This window comes from Carassius carassius, chromosome 4, assembly GCF_963082965.1.
Source record: "Carassius carassius chromosome 4, fCarCar2.1, whole genome shotgun sequence".
Lineage (NCBI taxonomy): Eukaryota > Metazoa > Chordata > Actinopteri > Cypriniformes > Cyprinidae > Carassius > Carassius carassius.
Window position 1 is genome coordinate 1,593,918 of NC_081758.1, and position 19,195 is coordinate 1,613,112.

Here is a 19,195-nt window from a genome sequence, read left to right on the forward strand (position 1 = left end):
CCCGGTGCTCGCAACACCATGTCATGGGTTTGATTCACAAGACACAAAAGTAAATGGACTTTTAATTTGTTTTGGGTAAAAGCATTGGCCAAATGCATAATTGTAAATGGACATTAGACATTCAAGTACCTGATTGTCAGTTTATACCATTCTAAAAGGGATACACCTTTAGAGAGATGCACATTTCATTTGTCAAACTATATTCAATTTAAACTCTTTATTTTACACATTTTGGCCTTGCTCTGGAGCTTGCCTGAGAGACGATAACAGCTGGTACTGGTGCATTGTGGGTAAAGGGACAACTCTCTGATGTGTGTAATTCTAGCACTGGTGTGAGAGTCTAAATATACACATACATGTACACATTCCTCCTACATCTGGAGCTCTGGATTTGGCTTTTGGCTCCAGTGGAGGTTTTAAATACAGAAGTGTGTAGTGTTTAGGGATTGCTCTGATGGCCGTTGTCTCGAGGAGAGTCATGCCGCATGATTTGCCGTGGGGTGCCGTACCCTACCATGCCAGACTGAGACGCTCCACGGTTGCTTCCCATCTGCAAGCCGATAAGACTGCGGCCTTGACGCAGCTGGTCCTCAGAAAACTCCCTCTTGTGGACCTTGGCTTTCCTAAAACACAATCACAAATGCTGAAATGCAGGAAGTGTGTACTTAGAGGCAGCTGTTTCTGATTTGATGTACGTCCTAAGATCAAGACTTCTGACTGTTGGCATAAAGTCTGTTTCAATTTAAAAAACAAAAACGTAGATTGTTTTACCACTGATAACACAACAGAATGTATTTCAAAGATCCAAAGCTATTTGCCTCGCCACTAATTATTATTTTTTCAGAAGTGCTTATTGGCCTTTTGTAATATTGCACTAAAACAGCTGTAAATGTTCCACCAATGTGAAAAAATGATCACAGAGAGCATATTGTGCTGCACACTATAACAAAACCAGAGAGACACTATTCTGTGATCTGTACCAATGCAGTGCCACTGCTTTTATCGTTTCAAAGTGAGGACATCTAAGAAAAGATGATCAAGACATGAAAATGCTATTCACACAAGAAGATATTAAGACATACGAGATAAAAAGCCATTATTATAACAAAAAAAAAATCATAATTATAACTTGAAAGTTTCAATGAGGTGAATATTTTTTCTTTTTATATTTGTACCGTGTTGTTTTGTTGCCCACAAATCTATGAATCTGTCACAAAATTTTTACTTTAGTAGATCATAATTAAATATTTAGGCAATAGCCAATTTAGATCACATGCCTAAAAGCACTTACCAGTGATTATTTGAAAATTTAAATAAGTCCTCCGTTTCTTTGTAATAAATCAGCAGTCCTTACAGAAGGTCTCTCACGTCTTACCTTCATCACTTAATGTGTGATTGACTTAAGGCCAGCTAGACAGCCTCTGTAAAGACCACACCCACCAGGTACAAATAACACAATCTGATTGGCTGATGAATCTGAACTTAGATTCTATTCGTTTGCACTGTTGGCAGTTCTGCCCAGGCGGTGATGGAGAACTTCTGATTGGATAACCTTTCACCACTTTCCCTTTGTACACTGACAAAGCCTCAGCAGACATAATCGGGAGTGAAAGCAATTAGCTATGCATGCATAGAACATCTTTTGCTTTCCTGCAAAAACCCAGATAGTTTACACACCGGTCTCAGCACATCTATATGGGCAAACTGCAAACGGGTGACACTCTTCTTCATCCAGCTCACCTATGAAACCAGTCTTTGTCTCCACGGTAGTGTCCATCATCCTTTGTGAGAGCTTCACTTCCCAGGGCCGTCAGTGTCCTCTGGACTGCAGCCATGTCCTTTCCTTTAGAACAGAGGGAAAAGCCTCGTGAACATGAGACCTGTGACACAGAGCCTGCCAAAGGCATCTTATTAACACCATGTTCATGACAATGGCTAAATCCAAATTACAGTCGTGTTGACATTTTCAGATTCTGGAATAGCGTGCCAACTTTGATCAAATATCTACCGCTTTTATCTCCTGTGACCTTAGTAAGAGGAAAATTGACTGTTATTAAATGACACTGCAACCCCTCTGGATTTAGAATTGAAATATGAATGAAAAAAACACCTGAGATTAATGAGGTCATAATTTCTCAAATGGGTTTCTTGCAAAAATACAATGTCACTATTAAGGAATTTTTAGGTGAAAAATAGCCTTGATCCCTTGACCGGATTACAGATACCCTTCACATCCCAGCTCTAAAATCTGATGGAAGAGCCTCTGGTATTGTTACCTGAGCAACCAATAGTGTCAGTCATTTAGAGTCCACATCCCCAAACGATGTACACCACTGTGCTGACTCCAGCAGGAGCCACATCTAATGTCCAAAGCTCCCGTATTTCAACACCTCCATCCGTTTGTGTTATTTCTCACGGAAAATTCCCGCCATTTGTATGGCCCAAACATCATTAGATGAATAATCACGTCAATATATTATTCCAAGGTTGTCCAGTTGTCAGATCTTGTATGAAACGAATCCTTCTCACACACAACATGCAAATTTCATTTCCACTTTCATCACTAAAGGGACCCCCGTGAGGTCTGTTTCAGATTCAAAGCCATTTAAAGTTTTAAATGATACGACAAAGTCTTAACTATGATTTGAATAAGTCTTAAATATGGGGACATATAGACAAGAATTGAGATTTAAGATTAAACTTCAAAAGGCTGTGGTTTGTTAATGAGCGCTGCAAGTTTCAAAGTCAGGCTGCTGCGCTGCTTTCCTGCTGACAGAGAACGAGTTTTCAGTAAGGCCTTCTGCTCTTTTTTGTTCAGACCAATTCGAAAATCACAGAAAACACGCAGTTATAAATGTGAACCAGAGGACAATGCATTATACAAATCTAGAGATGTTACTAAATTAATATTAATTGTTTAAATTATTATGATAATTGACTGATACTCATCCCTTTTCTTAAAAATGGTTTAAAGGCTGAAATGTTGAGTTTTATCATATCATTTAAGAAAACGTTTTGCTTTTGTGAAAAGCTGTATCTGAACTGTAAATCATGTTCAAATAAAACATAATTGCAAATAATAAATGGAAATCATCATGCTAAACCATGCATTTATTTTTTGTGTACTTTTAATAAAAGTTTTCTAATCCAAAGGAGGCTGCTAAAATTTGCAATCATTATTTTATATCGGTGGCCAATGAGTTCTATAATCATCTTCCAGGGAAACCTGATATATTTATAATGTAAATGAAGTGCAAACATTTTATTCTCAGTGTGGAATTGTTCAAGAGTTTTTAGGTTAAAGGCAATAGGTTGCAAAGAAAAGGCTATTAGCTGGATACAGTCCTATCTTGAAAACAGAAGTCAGAGAGTAGATGTTAAAGTTATATTGTCTATAAACAGTGGTGTTCCTCAAGGGAGTGTTTTAAGTCCTTTATTTTTACAAGAGGTGTCCATTTGGTTTTTGGATAATACACTTTCCTTACATTTAAGTCTCTCTTTGCTTTAAGAGGGAGATTACATTAAGATGCTGAATTTTTTATGAAGTTTGATTATAAGGTTACAGAATAAATGAATGTTGTTAATTATTTAGGATGTCTTATTGATCGGTGAATTTATAGCTAGAAATGCTCTTAATAAAATATAGGGTAGAATTAAATTAGATTTACTGGATGTTCATACCTTAGGTACATTGCTACAGCTGCACTCTGATTATGCAGCCTTGGTATATACTGTGTATATATATATATATTTTTTTTTTTTTTTTTTTTTTTAATTTATTTTTTTTTTTGGTACAGTAGTTGTTCACAGAGTATGAAAGATAAACTGCAGAAGGTTCAAAATAAATTAAAATAATGTGACAAATTCATTCTCACTTTCATTTAAGTAGTGAATGTTTTAAAGGTTTAGGCCTGTTATCAGTTGAAAAAAAAATTGGGTATGACACAAAAACATTTTAATCATTTGTTTTCAAGTTAGTGAGTAAGTTATTCTGTGTTTATGTGGTGTGTGTGTGTGTGTGTGTGTGTGTGTGTGTGTGTTACCTTCCCAAAGAGCAACAGTTTGGAATATGTCTCCTCTGTTGACACCGTATTCTTCAGCCGCCTGCAGGAACTGAGAAATCTTTTCCATTTGCTTGAAGACCATTTTAGTTTCTGTGATTTTCTTAACTGGCTCCTGACCTCTGGGGTACAGACTGTTGATGAGCCGGCAGAGAATCTGGGAAGGGGTTAGGACACATTTCATTCATTCGTTCTGCCCGATTCTTAACGTCATCCTAGCTTTACTAAAACAATAACTAATATACAGAAAGGTGTCTTATACTTATAAAGGTGTCCTGTAAAATCACTGCATCCCAGTTTTTGCTTATTATGGATTTTAAATACCAGAAGATTACAATTCACAAATCATAGTGCAGTGTTTCTCAAACATGCATGGATGATGCACTATTCCCAGTGAATTTGTACATCTGAAGGGATTTATCTATAGCTAATATTACCAAAAACATTTTAATTTTTTTTTCATGCAAAAAGTACTATATCAGCCTTTCTACTTCAAACTTTCTCTGTTGATCTCTTTCTGTGTAATTAAATTACTAGTAATTTCAAAAAAAAAAAAAATTCTACACCAATTTGTTTCAGACCTCCATAATGCTTCATCGCTGTACAGTTTCATGATCATGTCAAAGGCATAATATTATTCTGCAATGCAATGATTATTCCACATTACGATTCCAGCTCTCAGCTGTGTAAGAAGTTTAGCAAACTCTATGTTGATTAGGCTCCTTAAGCACATCCCTATAATTTCTTACTCATATTTCACACTAAACACCTACAGTTCCACTCATGAGCCATTTCTGGAAGTTCTGTTTGCCAGGTTCAGGTCGCTCCAAGTCGTCGCCACACTGGACCACAATCCATTCCACAAGCCGAGCCTCCAAATCTGGATCATACTTCTGTTCAATCTTCTCTTGGACCTCACGGCTGAGCCCATAGCTTGGTCCCCTGTTTGCCATGGCGGCACTCATTAACACCGACCTACACTGGAGATGATCTCAACCCCTGCATGGAAACACACACACACACACACACACAAATATTTTAAAATTTTAAAGCACTATATCCCTATAGACTCAAACAGATTGCCTATGGCTTACTCTTACTAAGCATATTGACAGGAGAGTCTTTTTTTTTTTTATTTCTATTTGCCAAACTAGAACAAAATTGCATGTCACATATTGATTGATTTCATCTGTATAGCCACTACTGCTTGATATGCAACAATCGTCGAGTCTCTTCTAGACATGAAAGAGCAGTGTCACCATATTCACGCTGTTAAATAGACGACGTTTCTATTTGATCAAGATTATCAATAACAGCAAACTGGCACAAACAACAGACTCTAGTTCAGCAAGCAACTGCATCTGTTCGATATGCCCTGATTTATCCATAGTGCAGTGAGATGTTCTTATTCATCTACTCACTGGTGATGGAGGCTGTTTGTTGTTTTCCTCGGCCGTGTAATAATGTCCGTCTGATGGCACCATGGAGCAGCATTCGTTTGGGGGGGGGGGGGGGGGGGTGACGCAGCTCAGCATCCGTTATTAGCCAAGCAGAGCATCATCACCCATCACATCACGCATCATCCTCGCTGATGGACAGAGTGTGTTACGCAACACTGAAGGCTGCGCGCGTCGCAGAATGTGAAACGCGTCTAGCTAAAGCGGCGCTGAAAGCCCTTCGGAAGAATGGCTGGATTGTGTGCATGATTGTGTGCATGGAAAAACACGCAGACCATGATGAAGAACACGATGTCTGTATGCATACAGTAGAGGATGATAAAAAGCTCGCGATCATTACATCCAGTCTATGATAAATGTTACTTTTCTAGCCTACATGTAGTTTTAAAATGCTGATCCTTGGAATTTTTAATAAAGCAATTTTCAATCAATCCAACAGAAGTGTAAAATGCACAATTCTTATTGTAAATTATTTGCAATAAACTTACATAACTCAATTGCTAGTCGTTTTTATTAATAATTTGTGTAGTCTGAAGAACAGCATAATAAAAATTAAAAAAAGCATTGCTGCAACCTAACTGCAATCTCTAGAGAACTCTTTGCTAAAAATGGTCTTCTGCCACTGACTTCATCAGTCAATGGTTTCTGTCCGTATCAATCACTGCTGGCCTGTGTGTGCATCCATCTGTGCTCTTACGTTCCTCAGCATGTCCATGTAGAGCATTAACTTCCTTGTCATTTTATTGCATTGTATTTTGTATTCATTTACCTGCTACACAGACAACATGTTGCTGTGATATACTAATTACTCTAATTTCATTAGAATCACGTGGATTTGTTCACTCTTATGTCCACGGCAATATCTTTAATTTGTTTTCATCTGTTTTCCAATCACCTACCTTAAATACAGGCTTATTAAACAATTTGACTGCTGATGTCACCAAGGACTAGTTCACCCAAAATTAAATGCTGAAAATGTACCTCAGGCCATCCACAGATTTGGAGAAAATTGTCATTGCATCAGTGTCTCATCAATGGATGCTCTGCAGTGAATGGGTGCCGTCAGAATGAGAGTCCAAACAGCTGATAAAAACATCACAATAATCCACAGCTCTCCAGTCCATCAGTGAACATCTGGAGATGACAAAAGATGGAACAAATCCAGCATTAAGATGATTTTAAATGCATTTGAAGATGCTTCTGGATAAAATATGAGTTCTTTACCCATAATATCTTTATCCATTTTTTCTCTTTTGGCTCTCAACGAAGATGGGCGCATTATCTCTCCCTCTCCTCCCCCTTACCTTCCCTGCTTTCTCTCTCGGTTCGTCTATGGTCTAATACTTGAGAGACTCTCTCTGCACTGCTTTCCAAACTGAAAATCACTATTCCCACAGGAGCATAGTCTGGGGTTGTTTTTTATCTCCCCCCTTTCCTCATGTTATGCTGTATTCTTCCTCAATTCCCTTGTCATATTGTATGTCTGTTGTGTATATGTATGTATGGACAGGTTTATGGCTAATTTAGCTGGTATTTGTGACTAGTGACAATAAATGGCTACTACTACTATAATATTTCTTTGTAAAGTGAAAAAGTTCTTCTCCTATTGTCTCTCACATCAAAAACCAGCCACATATTTGTTTAAAGCCGCTCTGGCTTGTAAACAGTCTGTGCAGATTTCTCTACTGATTCACACAAAATGACTTTTTCACTTTATGAAGGAATATTATGGTTAAAGAACTCATATTTTATCCAGAAGCAACGGCTTGAATTAGAATACATCTTAATGCTGGATTTGTTTCTGCTTTTGTCTTCTCCAGATGTTAACTGATGGACTGGAGTGCTGTGGATTATTGTGATGTTTTTATCAGCTGTTTGGACTCTCATTCTGACGGCACCCATTCACTGCAGAGCATCCATTGATGAGACACTGATGTAAATAAAGAGATTTCTCCAAATCTGTTCCCATGAAGAAACAAACTTGGATAACCTGAGGCTGAGGACTTTTTGTGAACTTTTCCTTTTAAAAGTCGGCCTGTCCCTTCTGCAAAGTTTGAGGTCATGGAAGAAAGTAAGATATATAGCTCTGGAACTAAATTAGAATTTGTGCGTGAAACTTCTCCATATTTCACATTGTTCTTACACCCCGTTCTCACCCTAACGTGGTCAGTTTATCGATTAAGGTCATCAATAGTGTACACCATGAGCTTAATGTCATCTTTCTCTGACATGCGATGTTGCCCATGCTTGCACAGGATGACATCCACGTCATTGCCGAGCACCGGCTCTGCGACCTGCATGGAGACATGCCAGGGATCATCCGGGTCCTCGAGGCCGTGAATCAGACAAACAGGGCAGGACAGAATAAATGAAGAAATTAAAGTAAGTGTAAACTCTTATAGAGAGACTTGCCTGTAGAGCTCAATTAGTTACATTTAGAAAAATACACAATTTGTAACAAATTACTGCTTTTATTATTATTATTTTACCAATATTCAAGTAAATGTTAAAAGATTACACTGAAGTTTTTCGAACCTCTATAGGTGCCACCACTCCAAGTAAGGAGGGGAAAAAGAAAAAATCGGTCCTTTAACACTTGTCAAAACCTTTTTATAGGGGAAAAATGTCAATGTAAACATGCAATCTTATAAGACCTGTGCTAAAGGCAACCGGCCTGAAATCTCATCCCAAAAGAATTCTGGACTAGAGTTGATTTTACTTTGGTTATGATGAATAGAATTTATAAAAAATGTCAAATTAGAATAAAATAAAAATGTGTCCAGACCATCCAGTGTTTTCCAGTTAATCCACTCACCTGTGGCCCTTCTACTAGCTCATCCAGTACATAGAGCATATCTTTCTTCCAGGCACCAATGTTGTAGTTACCCATTTCCCCTTCAGATGACCCACAGCCAGAATAGTCAAATCTAAAGGAAGTACATTTATCATAACAGCAATAGAGCTCAAGGTGGAAACGGAAAACACTGTACACTGTTTATGGTGACACTGTAATAAATGCCTTTGTTCATATGTTTCATATGCTTCTACGCCAACGGCATGTATTTCCCATTTTAGACAGTAGATAGTTATGTGGGTTTTTCTACCAGCATTTTAACAATTGTGTTGTGGATTCTTCTAAGTCGAAGGGTAATTGGATTAATATTATGTTATCATTTTAAGTCTTATGTTTATATGTGGCCCGTGTTTTACTAGCCACTGCTCATTACAAAGTTGACATAAAAATATAAAATATAAATATATCTGCAAGCAGCGATGACGGGCCCAAGCCACCAGTGCAACCAACACCCTGGTGGCTTTAGGAAAACGGCACATTAATTTACAGTAACCCTCTGGCAGTCTAGTCTTAAGGGTTACAGCAATGAAAGGGTTACACTATAACATCAAGAGTGTGAAATGCACACACACACACACACACACACAGAGAGAGAGAGAGAGAGAGAGAGAGAGAGAGAGAGACGGAGCAATATATAAAATTGTGGTAACGTTTTAAAATTTGGTTTGTTTGCATTATTTATGTTAGTTAACATGAACAATATTTTTATAGCATGTATTAATGTTAGTTAATATTAAGTTCAAAACTTAGTAATACATTATTAAAATTTAAAGTTGTAGCTGTTAACATTAATTAATGTACTGTGAATTAACACGTCCATGAACATTTTTATCAACTAACATGAACAGAGATTAATAAATGCTATAAAAATATATTGTTTATTGTTAGTTCATGTTAGTTACTGGATTAACTAATGTTAACAAATTAGACCTTATTGTAAAGTGTTACCAAACACTTTTTATGATCGGTAATCGATTTTTTAAACTGACTATAAGCTTTTGTGAAATAATTATATAAAACTATATTAACAATGTAGTACATATTAACTTATTCTATGTATTTTTTTCTTCATTCTAACTAATTGAGATATTTTATAAATATGTCTTATTCTATGACTCCATCTGGTGGACAAATATAGTATTACAGCCTTCATCTATCAGATGAAATGTCTGAGAGTTTTAAAAAAAATTTGTTGACCTCGGAGCATTATAAATTGATGAAATTAAGCAAGTTTCCTAAGAATGACTTGTTCTCCATCTGTAAAAAGTTTTTAATGCATTTTAAAGATATAAGAAAATTACTGTTTCCTTTTTTACTGTAACTTATCACCATTGCAACACCGTTCAAGATATCACAAAATCTGTTCTTAATTTAGCATCTTCAGTATCTTTGGCATCATGTTGACAAAGCTTGATTTGAATTGCACGATTCTCCTAGAAGAAGTATGCATTAATTCACATCAAGTCGTGGCCTAGTGGTTAGAGAGTTTGACTCCTAACCCTAGGGTTGTGGGTTCGAATCTCTGGCCGGCAATACCACGACTTAGGTGCCCTTGAGCAAGGCACTGAACCCCCAACTGCTCCCCGGGCATAAATGGTGTGTGTGTGTGTGTGTGTGTGTGTGTGCACACACTTTGGATGGGTTAAATGCAGAGCATGAATTCTAATTATGGGTCACTTCACTTTTTTACCGGCAAGGCAACATACAGATATTCTATTATATCTTCTATTCTACTGATATTCATCTGATTATATCTTTTGAAACAGTATTAAAAAATAAAAAATAAACAACGTATAATTTCGGAATGCTTACCAAACAACCTGTGATTGATCTGCTCTTCTGTCGCACAGTAGAGAAATTACCGTATGGACAGGAGGAGAAGCTCGCAGGAAATCTTTTACTGTCTATGAGGCTATCGGGGGGACGTGGAGGCATAAAGTCAAGGGAGATAATTAATCAGAATACTTACCAAAATGTGCTCCTGTTCACACTCGCCTTCTCTGCAAGATTCGGTGGATGATTCTGATTTCTCTTGGCACAGCGATTAGAAGACTTACAATTGTCTTACTTTAACTGCTTCTAATTGACTTCACTTCACAATCCACTGGGGTCGCTGTGTCCATTTCTTTTACTGTCTATGCAGTTTACCTGTAGAGAGGTGCTGGAGAGCGATGGATTTCCGGACATTTATTTTAGAACCTCTGAGCACACCCAATGCCATACTGCCCCGTCCTCTGCGGAGACACGAAGGTTTGATAGGAATCCAATCTGAAGTGATCTGAGACCCGATCCCCCCTACTGGACCGGAGCGCCCCTGCGGGAGGGAGGGATGGATGGATGGATGGATAGATTTAATAAGCATGACTTGCTTAACGAAATCAAACATCCTAGCTTGTTCTTGTTTTTTTTTACCAGCAGATGGCGCCGCAGCTCCACTGCCAGAGCCAGCGCTCCCCCCTCTCTCTCTCTCTCTCTCTCTCTCTCTCTCTCTCTCTCTCTGTCTCTCTCTCTCCCTCTCTCTCTCTCTTTCTCTCTCTCTCTCTATCTCTGTCTCTCTCTCTCTCTCTCTCTCTCTCTGTCTCTCTCTCTCTCTCTCTCTCTCTCTCTCTCTCTGTCTCTCTCCCTCTCTCTCTCTCTTTCTCTCTCTCTCTCTCTATCTCTGTCTCTCTCTCTCTCTCTCTCTCTCTCTCTGTCTCTCTCTCTCTCTCTCTCTCTCTCTCTCTCTCCCTCTCTCTCTCTCTTTCTCTCTCTCTCTATCTCTGTCTCTCTCTCTCTCTCTCTCTCTCTCTCTCTCTCTCACACTCTCTCTCGCTCTCTCTCTCTCTCACTCTCTCGCTCTCTCTCGCTCTCTCTTTCTCTCTCTCTCTCTCTCTCACACTCTCTCTCTCTCTCTCTCTCTCTGTCTCGTTTCCGTTTCCGGTGCGAGTGGACAGGTGTGTGAGGCTGAGTGGCTTGAGTGTGAGAAGTGAATGTGAGTACTTTTCCTTCCTTTTTTTCTCTGCTTGTAGGATTAGTTTAGTAATTGGAGTTTTTTTTCGTGTTGTTATTATTGAGTTGGGCCGTGTGTGCTGCTGTTGCTGTAGGCAGCATGGCGGCCCCGCGATCGCAAATTTTAAGCTCCCTCACACGGCGTCACGGAGTGAAAGTGGCGTCCGCGGTGACTGTAGAGGAATGTTGTTTGGCTGCAGGTGAAATGGTGGGACATGAGCATGTATTATCGGCCTCTAGAATGAACAGTGCCGTAGTAATCTTTCTTAGTTCAGTTGAAAAAGCTAATGAGCTAGTTGAAACCGGCATTGTTGTGGGTGAGAATTTTATTCCGGTACTCCCGCTTTCTATGCTGTCCAAGAAAGTGTTATTATCGAACGTTCCTCCGTTTGTCAGTGATGAAACTCTAGTTAATATTATGTCACGTAAAGTTGTATCACCGATTAAGATGATTCCAGTTGGATGCAAGTCTCCGTTGTTGAAACATGTGGTGTCTTTTAGACGCTATCTGTTCATGATCTTAAAAGATGATGAAGAGATTGATTTATCACTTCGCCTCAAAGTAGAGGATTGTGATTATATTATTTATGTCACAACAGAGAAAATGAAGTGTTTTAGGTGTGGAGAAACAACACATTTAATTCGTTCTTGTCCTAACAAAGTCAATGATGATAGTGAGAAAGATGTGAATGAGACTGTTAAAGCGGGATCATCGGGTATTGCTGCGAGTGAAACCGTGAATACTGATAAGAGGATCGAAGACGCTGTATCTGAGAGAGTGAGTTTAGAATCTCAGGGAGTTGGCTCTGTTACTATGGCTGGTAAAAAGGATTTTGTTAACACTGAAACATATGATCCTAGTGTACAGACAGAAATGCAAGAAGGTGATGATGAGTCTAATATGCCACAGTCTCATCAACATCTGGATAAAAACGAGACAGAAACAGAGCCAATCCATTTTAAAGTCCCGAATAAAAGGAAAAATATTGATTCTCCTCAAATTGCAAAGGCCATAAAGATAGACATTGGAAATACACATATTGATGAAGACATAGAAAGTGATAGTGAATCCTCTGATTCCAGCATTTGTTTGTCTCAAAGTGACTTTACTAGCAGCGGCTATGAAGTTGAGGATATTAAACTCTTTTTAAGAGCAACAAAAAACAGAAGAGGTGTGTGTGTAGCTGATTTTTTCCCAGACACAAGAAAATTTGCTGACAAGGTCAGGTTTTCTATGTCTGAGAATTTGTTCACAAACAAGGAGGTTTACCGGTTGAAAAAAAATGTGAGAAAGCTTTCATTAGGGGATAAAAATGTTGACAGTGGAAAGATCTAACTTGAAAACCATGAAAGAGTATGTGTGTTCACCTCTGTTTTTTTGTTTATTTTTTCTCTTTTTTTCTTTAATTATTTGTGAGGTAAACATAGCAACAATCAATGTAAATGGATTGAGAGATATAAAAAAAAAGAGCTGGCTTGTTTGAAGAAATTAAACTAAAGAAAATAGATATTGCTATGCTACAAGAGACGCATAGTGATATTAGAAATGCCCCTGAATGGGCAGTAGAGTGGAGTGGGCTCTCAATCTTGAGTCATAATACCTCACTCAGTGGAGGAGTTGCTATCCTTTTTACAAAAAAAATGTCTCCCCATACATATCAGATTGACGAAGTCATTAAAGGAAGACTCCTGAAAGTAAGGGTTACTTTCGAAAAGTGTACTTTTGTTCTGATTTGTGTATACGTCCCTACCTCTGCTGTTGAAAGAATGGTTTTTCTAGACATACTTAGTTCTATTATACAAAATTGTCACGGAGAAGAATTTCTTTTTTTGGGTGGTGATTTCAATTGTACTGTATCGAACTTGGATAGAAATCACATCGAACCGCACGCACCTTCTCGTAAACGCCTTATTCAACTTGTTAAAACCTATGAGTTATGTGATGTGTGGAGGCATTTAGAAGGAACCCAAAGACAGTATACTTGGACACATGTTCGTGACAATACGATTTCTTTAGCTAGGCTTGATAGGTTTTATATTTTTAATCATCATTGCAACATCATTAAAAAATGTTTAATCACTCCTGTAGGTTTCTCTGACCATTGTATGGTACAGTGTCATGTGTTTGTTAATTCAATTAAACCAAAGAGTGCCTATTGGCAATTAAACGCTAATTTATTAAATGATAAATATTTTAGAAAAATGTTTAAAATTTTTTGGGATGATTTTAAGACAAAGAAGGAAACGTTTAACTCTGTAAGGCAATGGTGGGACTATGGAAAAGTCCAAATAAAGCAATTCTGTACACAATATACTCTTAATATCACTGCTGAGACCTTTTTAAATGTAAGTATCTTGGAGGCTGATATCCTAAAACTACAAGAATTGGCTGAATCAACTAGAACCCAAAACTATTTTGATATTCTAGCAAAAAAGAAGACGCAGCTGAATGATTTACTGCAGGTTAAAACACAAGGAGCTTTGGTCAGATCACGATTCCAAAAATTAAATCATATGGATGCTCCCTCCAGTTTCTTTTTCGGCTTGGAAAGGAAAAATGGACAGAGCAGAGTTATCCATGCTCTACGTTCAGAGTCTGGTAAGCTTTTGTCTAATCCCAAAGAAATTAGAAAGAGAGCAATCAGTTTTTATGAAAAACTGTACACGAACGAACTCGGAGCAGAATATGAGAGGGAGGATGCCTTTTTCGATGATCTACCTCAATTATCAGAAGAAGACAATGCAAAGATCTCAGGTGCTCTTGGAAGAGCTGAGTTGTTTAAAGCACTTCAAGGAATGGAGTCAGGAAAAGCTCCAGGAGTTGATGGTCTACCAATTGAGTGGTATAAGACCTTCTGGGCTGTCCTGGAAGAGGATGTGTTAGAGGTGTTGAATGAAAGCCTGGCTGAGGGCCGGCTACCTCAAAGCTGCCGGAGAGCAGTATTAACCCTCTTGCCCAAGAAAGGCGACCTCACTGATATAAGATGCTGGCGTCCCATATCTCTGCTTTGTAGTGAGTATAAATTGCTCTCTAAAATTTTGGCAAATCGATTAGCAGAAGTAATGGATATTGTCATCCATTCTGATCAAACTTATTGTGTCCCTGGCAGAACGATAATTGATAATATTTCGTTGGTTCGTGATATTTTAGAGGTCTCCAAGATGCTTAATTTGGATTGTGGCTTAATCTCTTTAGATCAAGAAAAAGCTTTTGATCGTGTGGAACATTGTTACCTTTGGAAAGTTTTAAAATCATTCGGCTTTTGCCCAAAGTTTATCGATCTCATAAAGGTTCTTTATTGTGATATTGAGAGTCTTATTCAAATCAATGGTGGTTTATGTGCTCCTGTTAAAGTGAATAGAGGTGTTCGACAGGGATGCTCATTATCTGGAATGCTTTATACCTTAGCAATTGAGCCCCTTTTACAGCAATTTAGAGCTCAGTTAAAAGGTGTATGTTTGCCAAATTGCAAAGATAATTTTATTTTATTAGCCTATGCTGATGATGTCCTCATAATGATTAATGATCAAGATGACATTGAAAAATTATTGAAGATATTATCTGATTTTAAGAAGCTATCATCTGCAAATGTAAACTGGGGAAAAAGTGAAACTCTTTTATTAGGTAAATGGTTGAGAGGAAAGCCAAAGTTACCAGAAGGTCTTTTTTGGGGAAGAACAGGTCTTAAATACTTAGGTGTTTTTTTGGGAGACGATTCTACTTTACAAATGAATTGGGAAAATGTTGTGGAAAAAATTAAAGGTCGCTTAGAAAGATGGAAATTTCTGACTCCAGCAATGTCATATAGGGGTCGTATCCTAATAATTAATAACTTGGTTTCGTCCTCTTTATGGCATAAGTTTGCATGTATTGATCCCCCCTCTCTTTTATTGAAGAAAGTTCAAGCCATCTTAGTTGATTTTTTTTGGGACAATATACATTGGATTCCTCACAGTTTGCTCTTTCTATCTAAAGAAGAAGGGGGTCAAGGTTTGGTACATCTGCAGAGCAGAGTGGCAACTTTTCGGCTTCAGCGTATTCAGAAACTGTTGGTTAGTTCTTCTGATGTGAAGTGGTGTGCTGTTTCCCATGTCATTCTATGCAAGTTCAAAGGTCTAGGATTGGACAAAAATCTTTTCCTCGTGAATTCTTCGGACATAGACGTTTCTGGACTACCAATTTTCTATAGGAACATTTTTAAAATCTGGAATCTTTTTCACTTCAAGCGAACAGAGGATCTACAATCACTTCATTGGTTATTGGAGGAGCCCTTAATATATGGTACACGAATGGATTTGTCTAGAAATGGTTTATTTCCAGGACTTAACAAAGCCCTTATTGATAACAGAATCCTAACCTTGGGCCTTTTATTGAAGGAAACAGACTGTGACCTAAAGAACAATGGTACAATTGCTCAAAAGTTGGGCTTCAAGTCTGTTCGCATCATCACAAAGCTTTTATCAAAATGGAAATCTACACTTGAACCAACTGAATTAACTCTGTTGTCTAGGTTCCGAGATGGGCTTATCGAACCCAATCCAGCGGATCCTTTTCCAAATTTAGTTTTTGCTGTGAATGTGGAAAATTATTCTGGTTTTTTTTTGGAGTCTTGCAGTACTGTGTATATTGATTTTTTATCCTGTGTTGGAAAAAAATTATATAAATACTGTGTGTTTAGTTTTAACAAAAAGATGTTGGATGGGAAAGTTGACACCCCGTGGCGTACTGTTTTCAATTTGAGTGCAGATATAAAACCTCAGTGGAGGTCACTCTATAAACCACCATTGATAATGAAAACTGGAGATTTGCAATGGAAAATCCTTTATGGAGCCATTGCGGTTAATTCTTTTGTATCTATTATAAACCCTGAAAGTAGTGACAAATGTCCGTTTTGTAATGAAAGAGAAACTGTTTTCCATGCTTTTGCAAAGTGTTACAGGTTAAAACCTCTATTTTTGTCATTAAGCAATATTTTTGAAAGATGTGGTGAAACCTTTTCTGTGGAATTGTTTATTTTTGGTTTTAAATATGCTAGAGAGAAAAGATTTCAATGTCAGTTGTTGAATTTTATCATAGGCAAGGCTAAACTAGCAATTTATCTGAGTAGAAAGAAAAAAATTGAAGATAATGTAGAACAAAATGTAGTTGAGCTTCTTTTTAATATGGTACAGGCAAGAATCTTGATTGATTTTAATTATTATAATTTTGTTGATGATCTCGATACCTTTGTTAATATTTGGTGTTGCAATAGTGCCCTGTGTTGTCTGTTTGAAAATGAAGTAGTATTTTTCTTTTTGTGAACTTTGTTATGATCTGATTGATAAATGTTTATGATTGTAATTTAATTCTTGGAAAGTGCATTAAAGTTTTTGTAAAATCAATCTCTCTCTCTTTCTCTCTCTCTCTCTCTATCTCTGTCTCTCTCTCCCTCTCTCTCCCTCTCTCTCTCACTCTCTCTCTCTCTCTCTCTATCTCTGTCTCTCTCTCTCTCTCTCTCTCTCCCTCTCTCTCTCTCTTTCTCTCTCTCTCTCTCTCTCTATCTCTGTGTCTCTCGATCTCAGCTGAAGACTGCAGGAGATGCAGAGAGAATGATTGACAGCAGCCTACTGAAGGACTAAGTTCAGGTTATGATTTCACCTTTATTTCCGTTAAAAATGAAGTTTGTTTAGGCTGCAAGTACGCTTTGACTCAAAACCTGTTACATGCTCATGTTAGAAGTTATACTAAGTCACTCACTATCTCTTAATATCTGAATAAACTGCATGCATGTAGTTGGTTTAAAATGGCTTTATTTTCTCTAGTGGTTTTTTGAATGGTAGAGTCAGCAGGAGCCCTTTGTCTTTTTTTGTTTTGTTTGTTTTGCCAATGAGGATAATCATATTTTCCGCCAACGTTACCACAGTTATCTGATACAATAAAACCTTGTTGAGTTCCTATCATCAAAAAGGAATGAAACTATATGGCAGAAGGGTCTGGAAGGTTACGCTGAAGAAAAGCTCATATATTAGTGTGTGTTTTTAAAAGTTGCTACATTCCCTTGAGGCCTATAGAGAGATAGAAGTGGCTTTTTATCATTAAAACTGTGGTTCCTGCAATTTAGATCTGTTGCTAGGCCATCAAACGCTCTTGAAAGTGACACTAGCTACATGCATGATGTTCGTATGCCTCACTCAGGGGCGTGTCTAGAGCATTTTCATGCTGGCCCACATGGAAAAAACCTATATAAACATATATGTTTCAATATAGGTTTTGATATAGGTTTTTAATATATGTGACATATATAAAATTGGCCGTTTTCCTATATTATATGTACATATATGTACATATATGCACACATATATTTACACATATATGTACACATATATAAGTGCATACATAAACCTATATAGGTACATATATGCACGTATATATGCACCTATATGTTCACCTATAATAGTAAAATTAAAATCCATAGCTGCTAGGCAACATAAATGAAAGTCCAAAATGTAGAAATGTACATTATTTATTTACTCAAGATGAATCAAATAGTACAAAACAAAAAATATAGTACAAGAACAAAAATAAGACAAAAAACCTGCTAGGCAACATAAATAAAAGTCCAAAATATAGAAATGTACATTATGTATTTACAAGAACAATCAAATACTATAAGAACAAAAATAAGACAAAAAACTGAACAGAAAAAAAAAGATCTTTATTATTCTTTGAAGGTCTGTCAAAATTGTACTTAAGTAAATGTACTCCGTTACTGTCCGGCTCTGTATATCATGTTAATATATTGCCATAGTTAAATTCCATAACATGCCAATTACATGTGATACCAATTTCACATGTTTCCACATACATAAGTTCTTGCATAAGTTTTCTCGTTAATTCTTCGTTTTTGCCTTGATAATAGAAAATATGAGCAGCATATATACAGTATATATACGTATATATGTAGCATATATGCGCATATATGTAGCATATATATTATCATATATGTGCATATGTGCAGCATATATGTGCATATACACTGCAAATAGGTTTCATATATGCGCATATATCCACATGTAGGTTCTTTCCATGTGGGGGGGCACTGCCTCCAAATGGGGTGGCCGCAGGTGACCAAAAAAAAAAAAAAAAGCTAAATTCTACAGTATATTACATTACATTTTATTATTTTTTTTTAACTAGAATAAAGTTACTTGTAAACAAATGTAGTAATAAAGCACATTTTTGATTAATTTAGTTTTTTGTCATCCCTGTATATATATCCAAGTTAAATTTGATAATAAATTAATTTTTAATTTTTTTCTTTGAAAGAAACTCCCTACCTCTTTTCATGGCTTGGCACTGCTCTCTTCCCTGCCTTCAAAAGAAACACTTATGTGTGTCTGTTATTCTCAATCTAAAAAAAAATAAAAATAATAATAATTCAAATTGTGAATGAAATGCACAGAATGCATCCATGTTATTTCACGTGTAAATGACTAAGTTAGGCCTGACAATTTAACTGACTCTCTAACTGACTTACTCTCATGCATTAACAAGTAACGTGCCACCAGACTATTATTATTATGGAGCATTCTGTGCATAGTGTCATTTGGTGCAATCTTGCTATGTGGTCACTGTCACAAAATAAACTGATACAAAATATGCAAATCACCATGACTGTTTATTGTTTGATAGCGCCCAGCGTATTTTACTTTTATTGTGTTTTATTAAACGTTGACTGAACATTCGATTGAAATCAACCACGACCAACGCGAGCAGAGCCTGACGGGGTAAAATCATTGATCTGAGAAAACCATACAAACATATTAAACTATACATAAAAGATAGCTACCAGCTC

General features: G+C 37.1%; 1 protein-coding gene across 1 annotated transcript; it reads right to left on the minus strand.

The window, feature by feature from the left end:
• Positions 1-20: 20 nt before the first annotated feature.
• On the minus strand, positions 21-5,636 carry LOC132132389 (transgelin-3-like). Its single transcript, XM_059544755.1, has 5 exons — positions 5,483-5,636; positions 4,835-5,060; positions 4,044-4,218; positions 1,741-1,843; positions 21-623 (listed from the first exon to the last, which is right to left on the minus strand). Exons 2-5 carry the CDS (start codon positions 5,024-5,026, stop codon positions 440-442), a joined length of 654 nt encoding a protein of 217 aa, XP_059400738.1. The 5' UTR covers positions 5,027-5,060; positions 5,483-5,636; the 3' UTR covers positions 21-439.
• Positions 5,637-19,195: the final 13,559 nt, after the last annotated feature.

Bases quoted from the DNA above. Each gene is read 5' to 3' on its own strand.
- LOC132132389 (XM_059544755.1), bottom strand. From the start codon at position 5,026: ATGAGTGCCGCCATGGCAAACAGGGGACCAAGCTATGGGCTCAGCCGT. The intron at 4,219-4,834 runs GTAGGTGTTTAG...ACCCCTTCCCAG, and splicing joins AATGGCTCATGAGTGGAACT to ATTCTCTGCCGGCTCATCAA. The intron at 1,844-4,043 runs GTAACACACACA...TCTGTTCTAAAG, and splicing joins AACTGTTGCTCTTTGGGAAG to GAAAGGACATGGCTGCAGTC.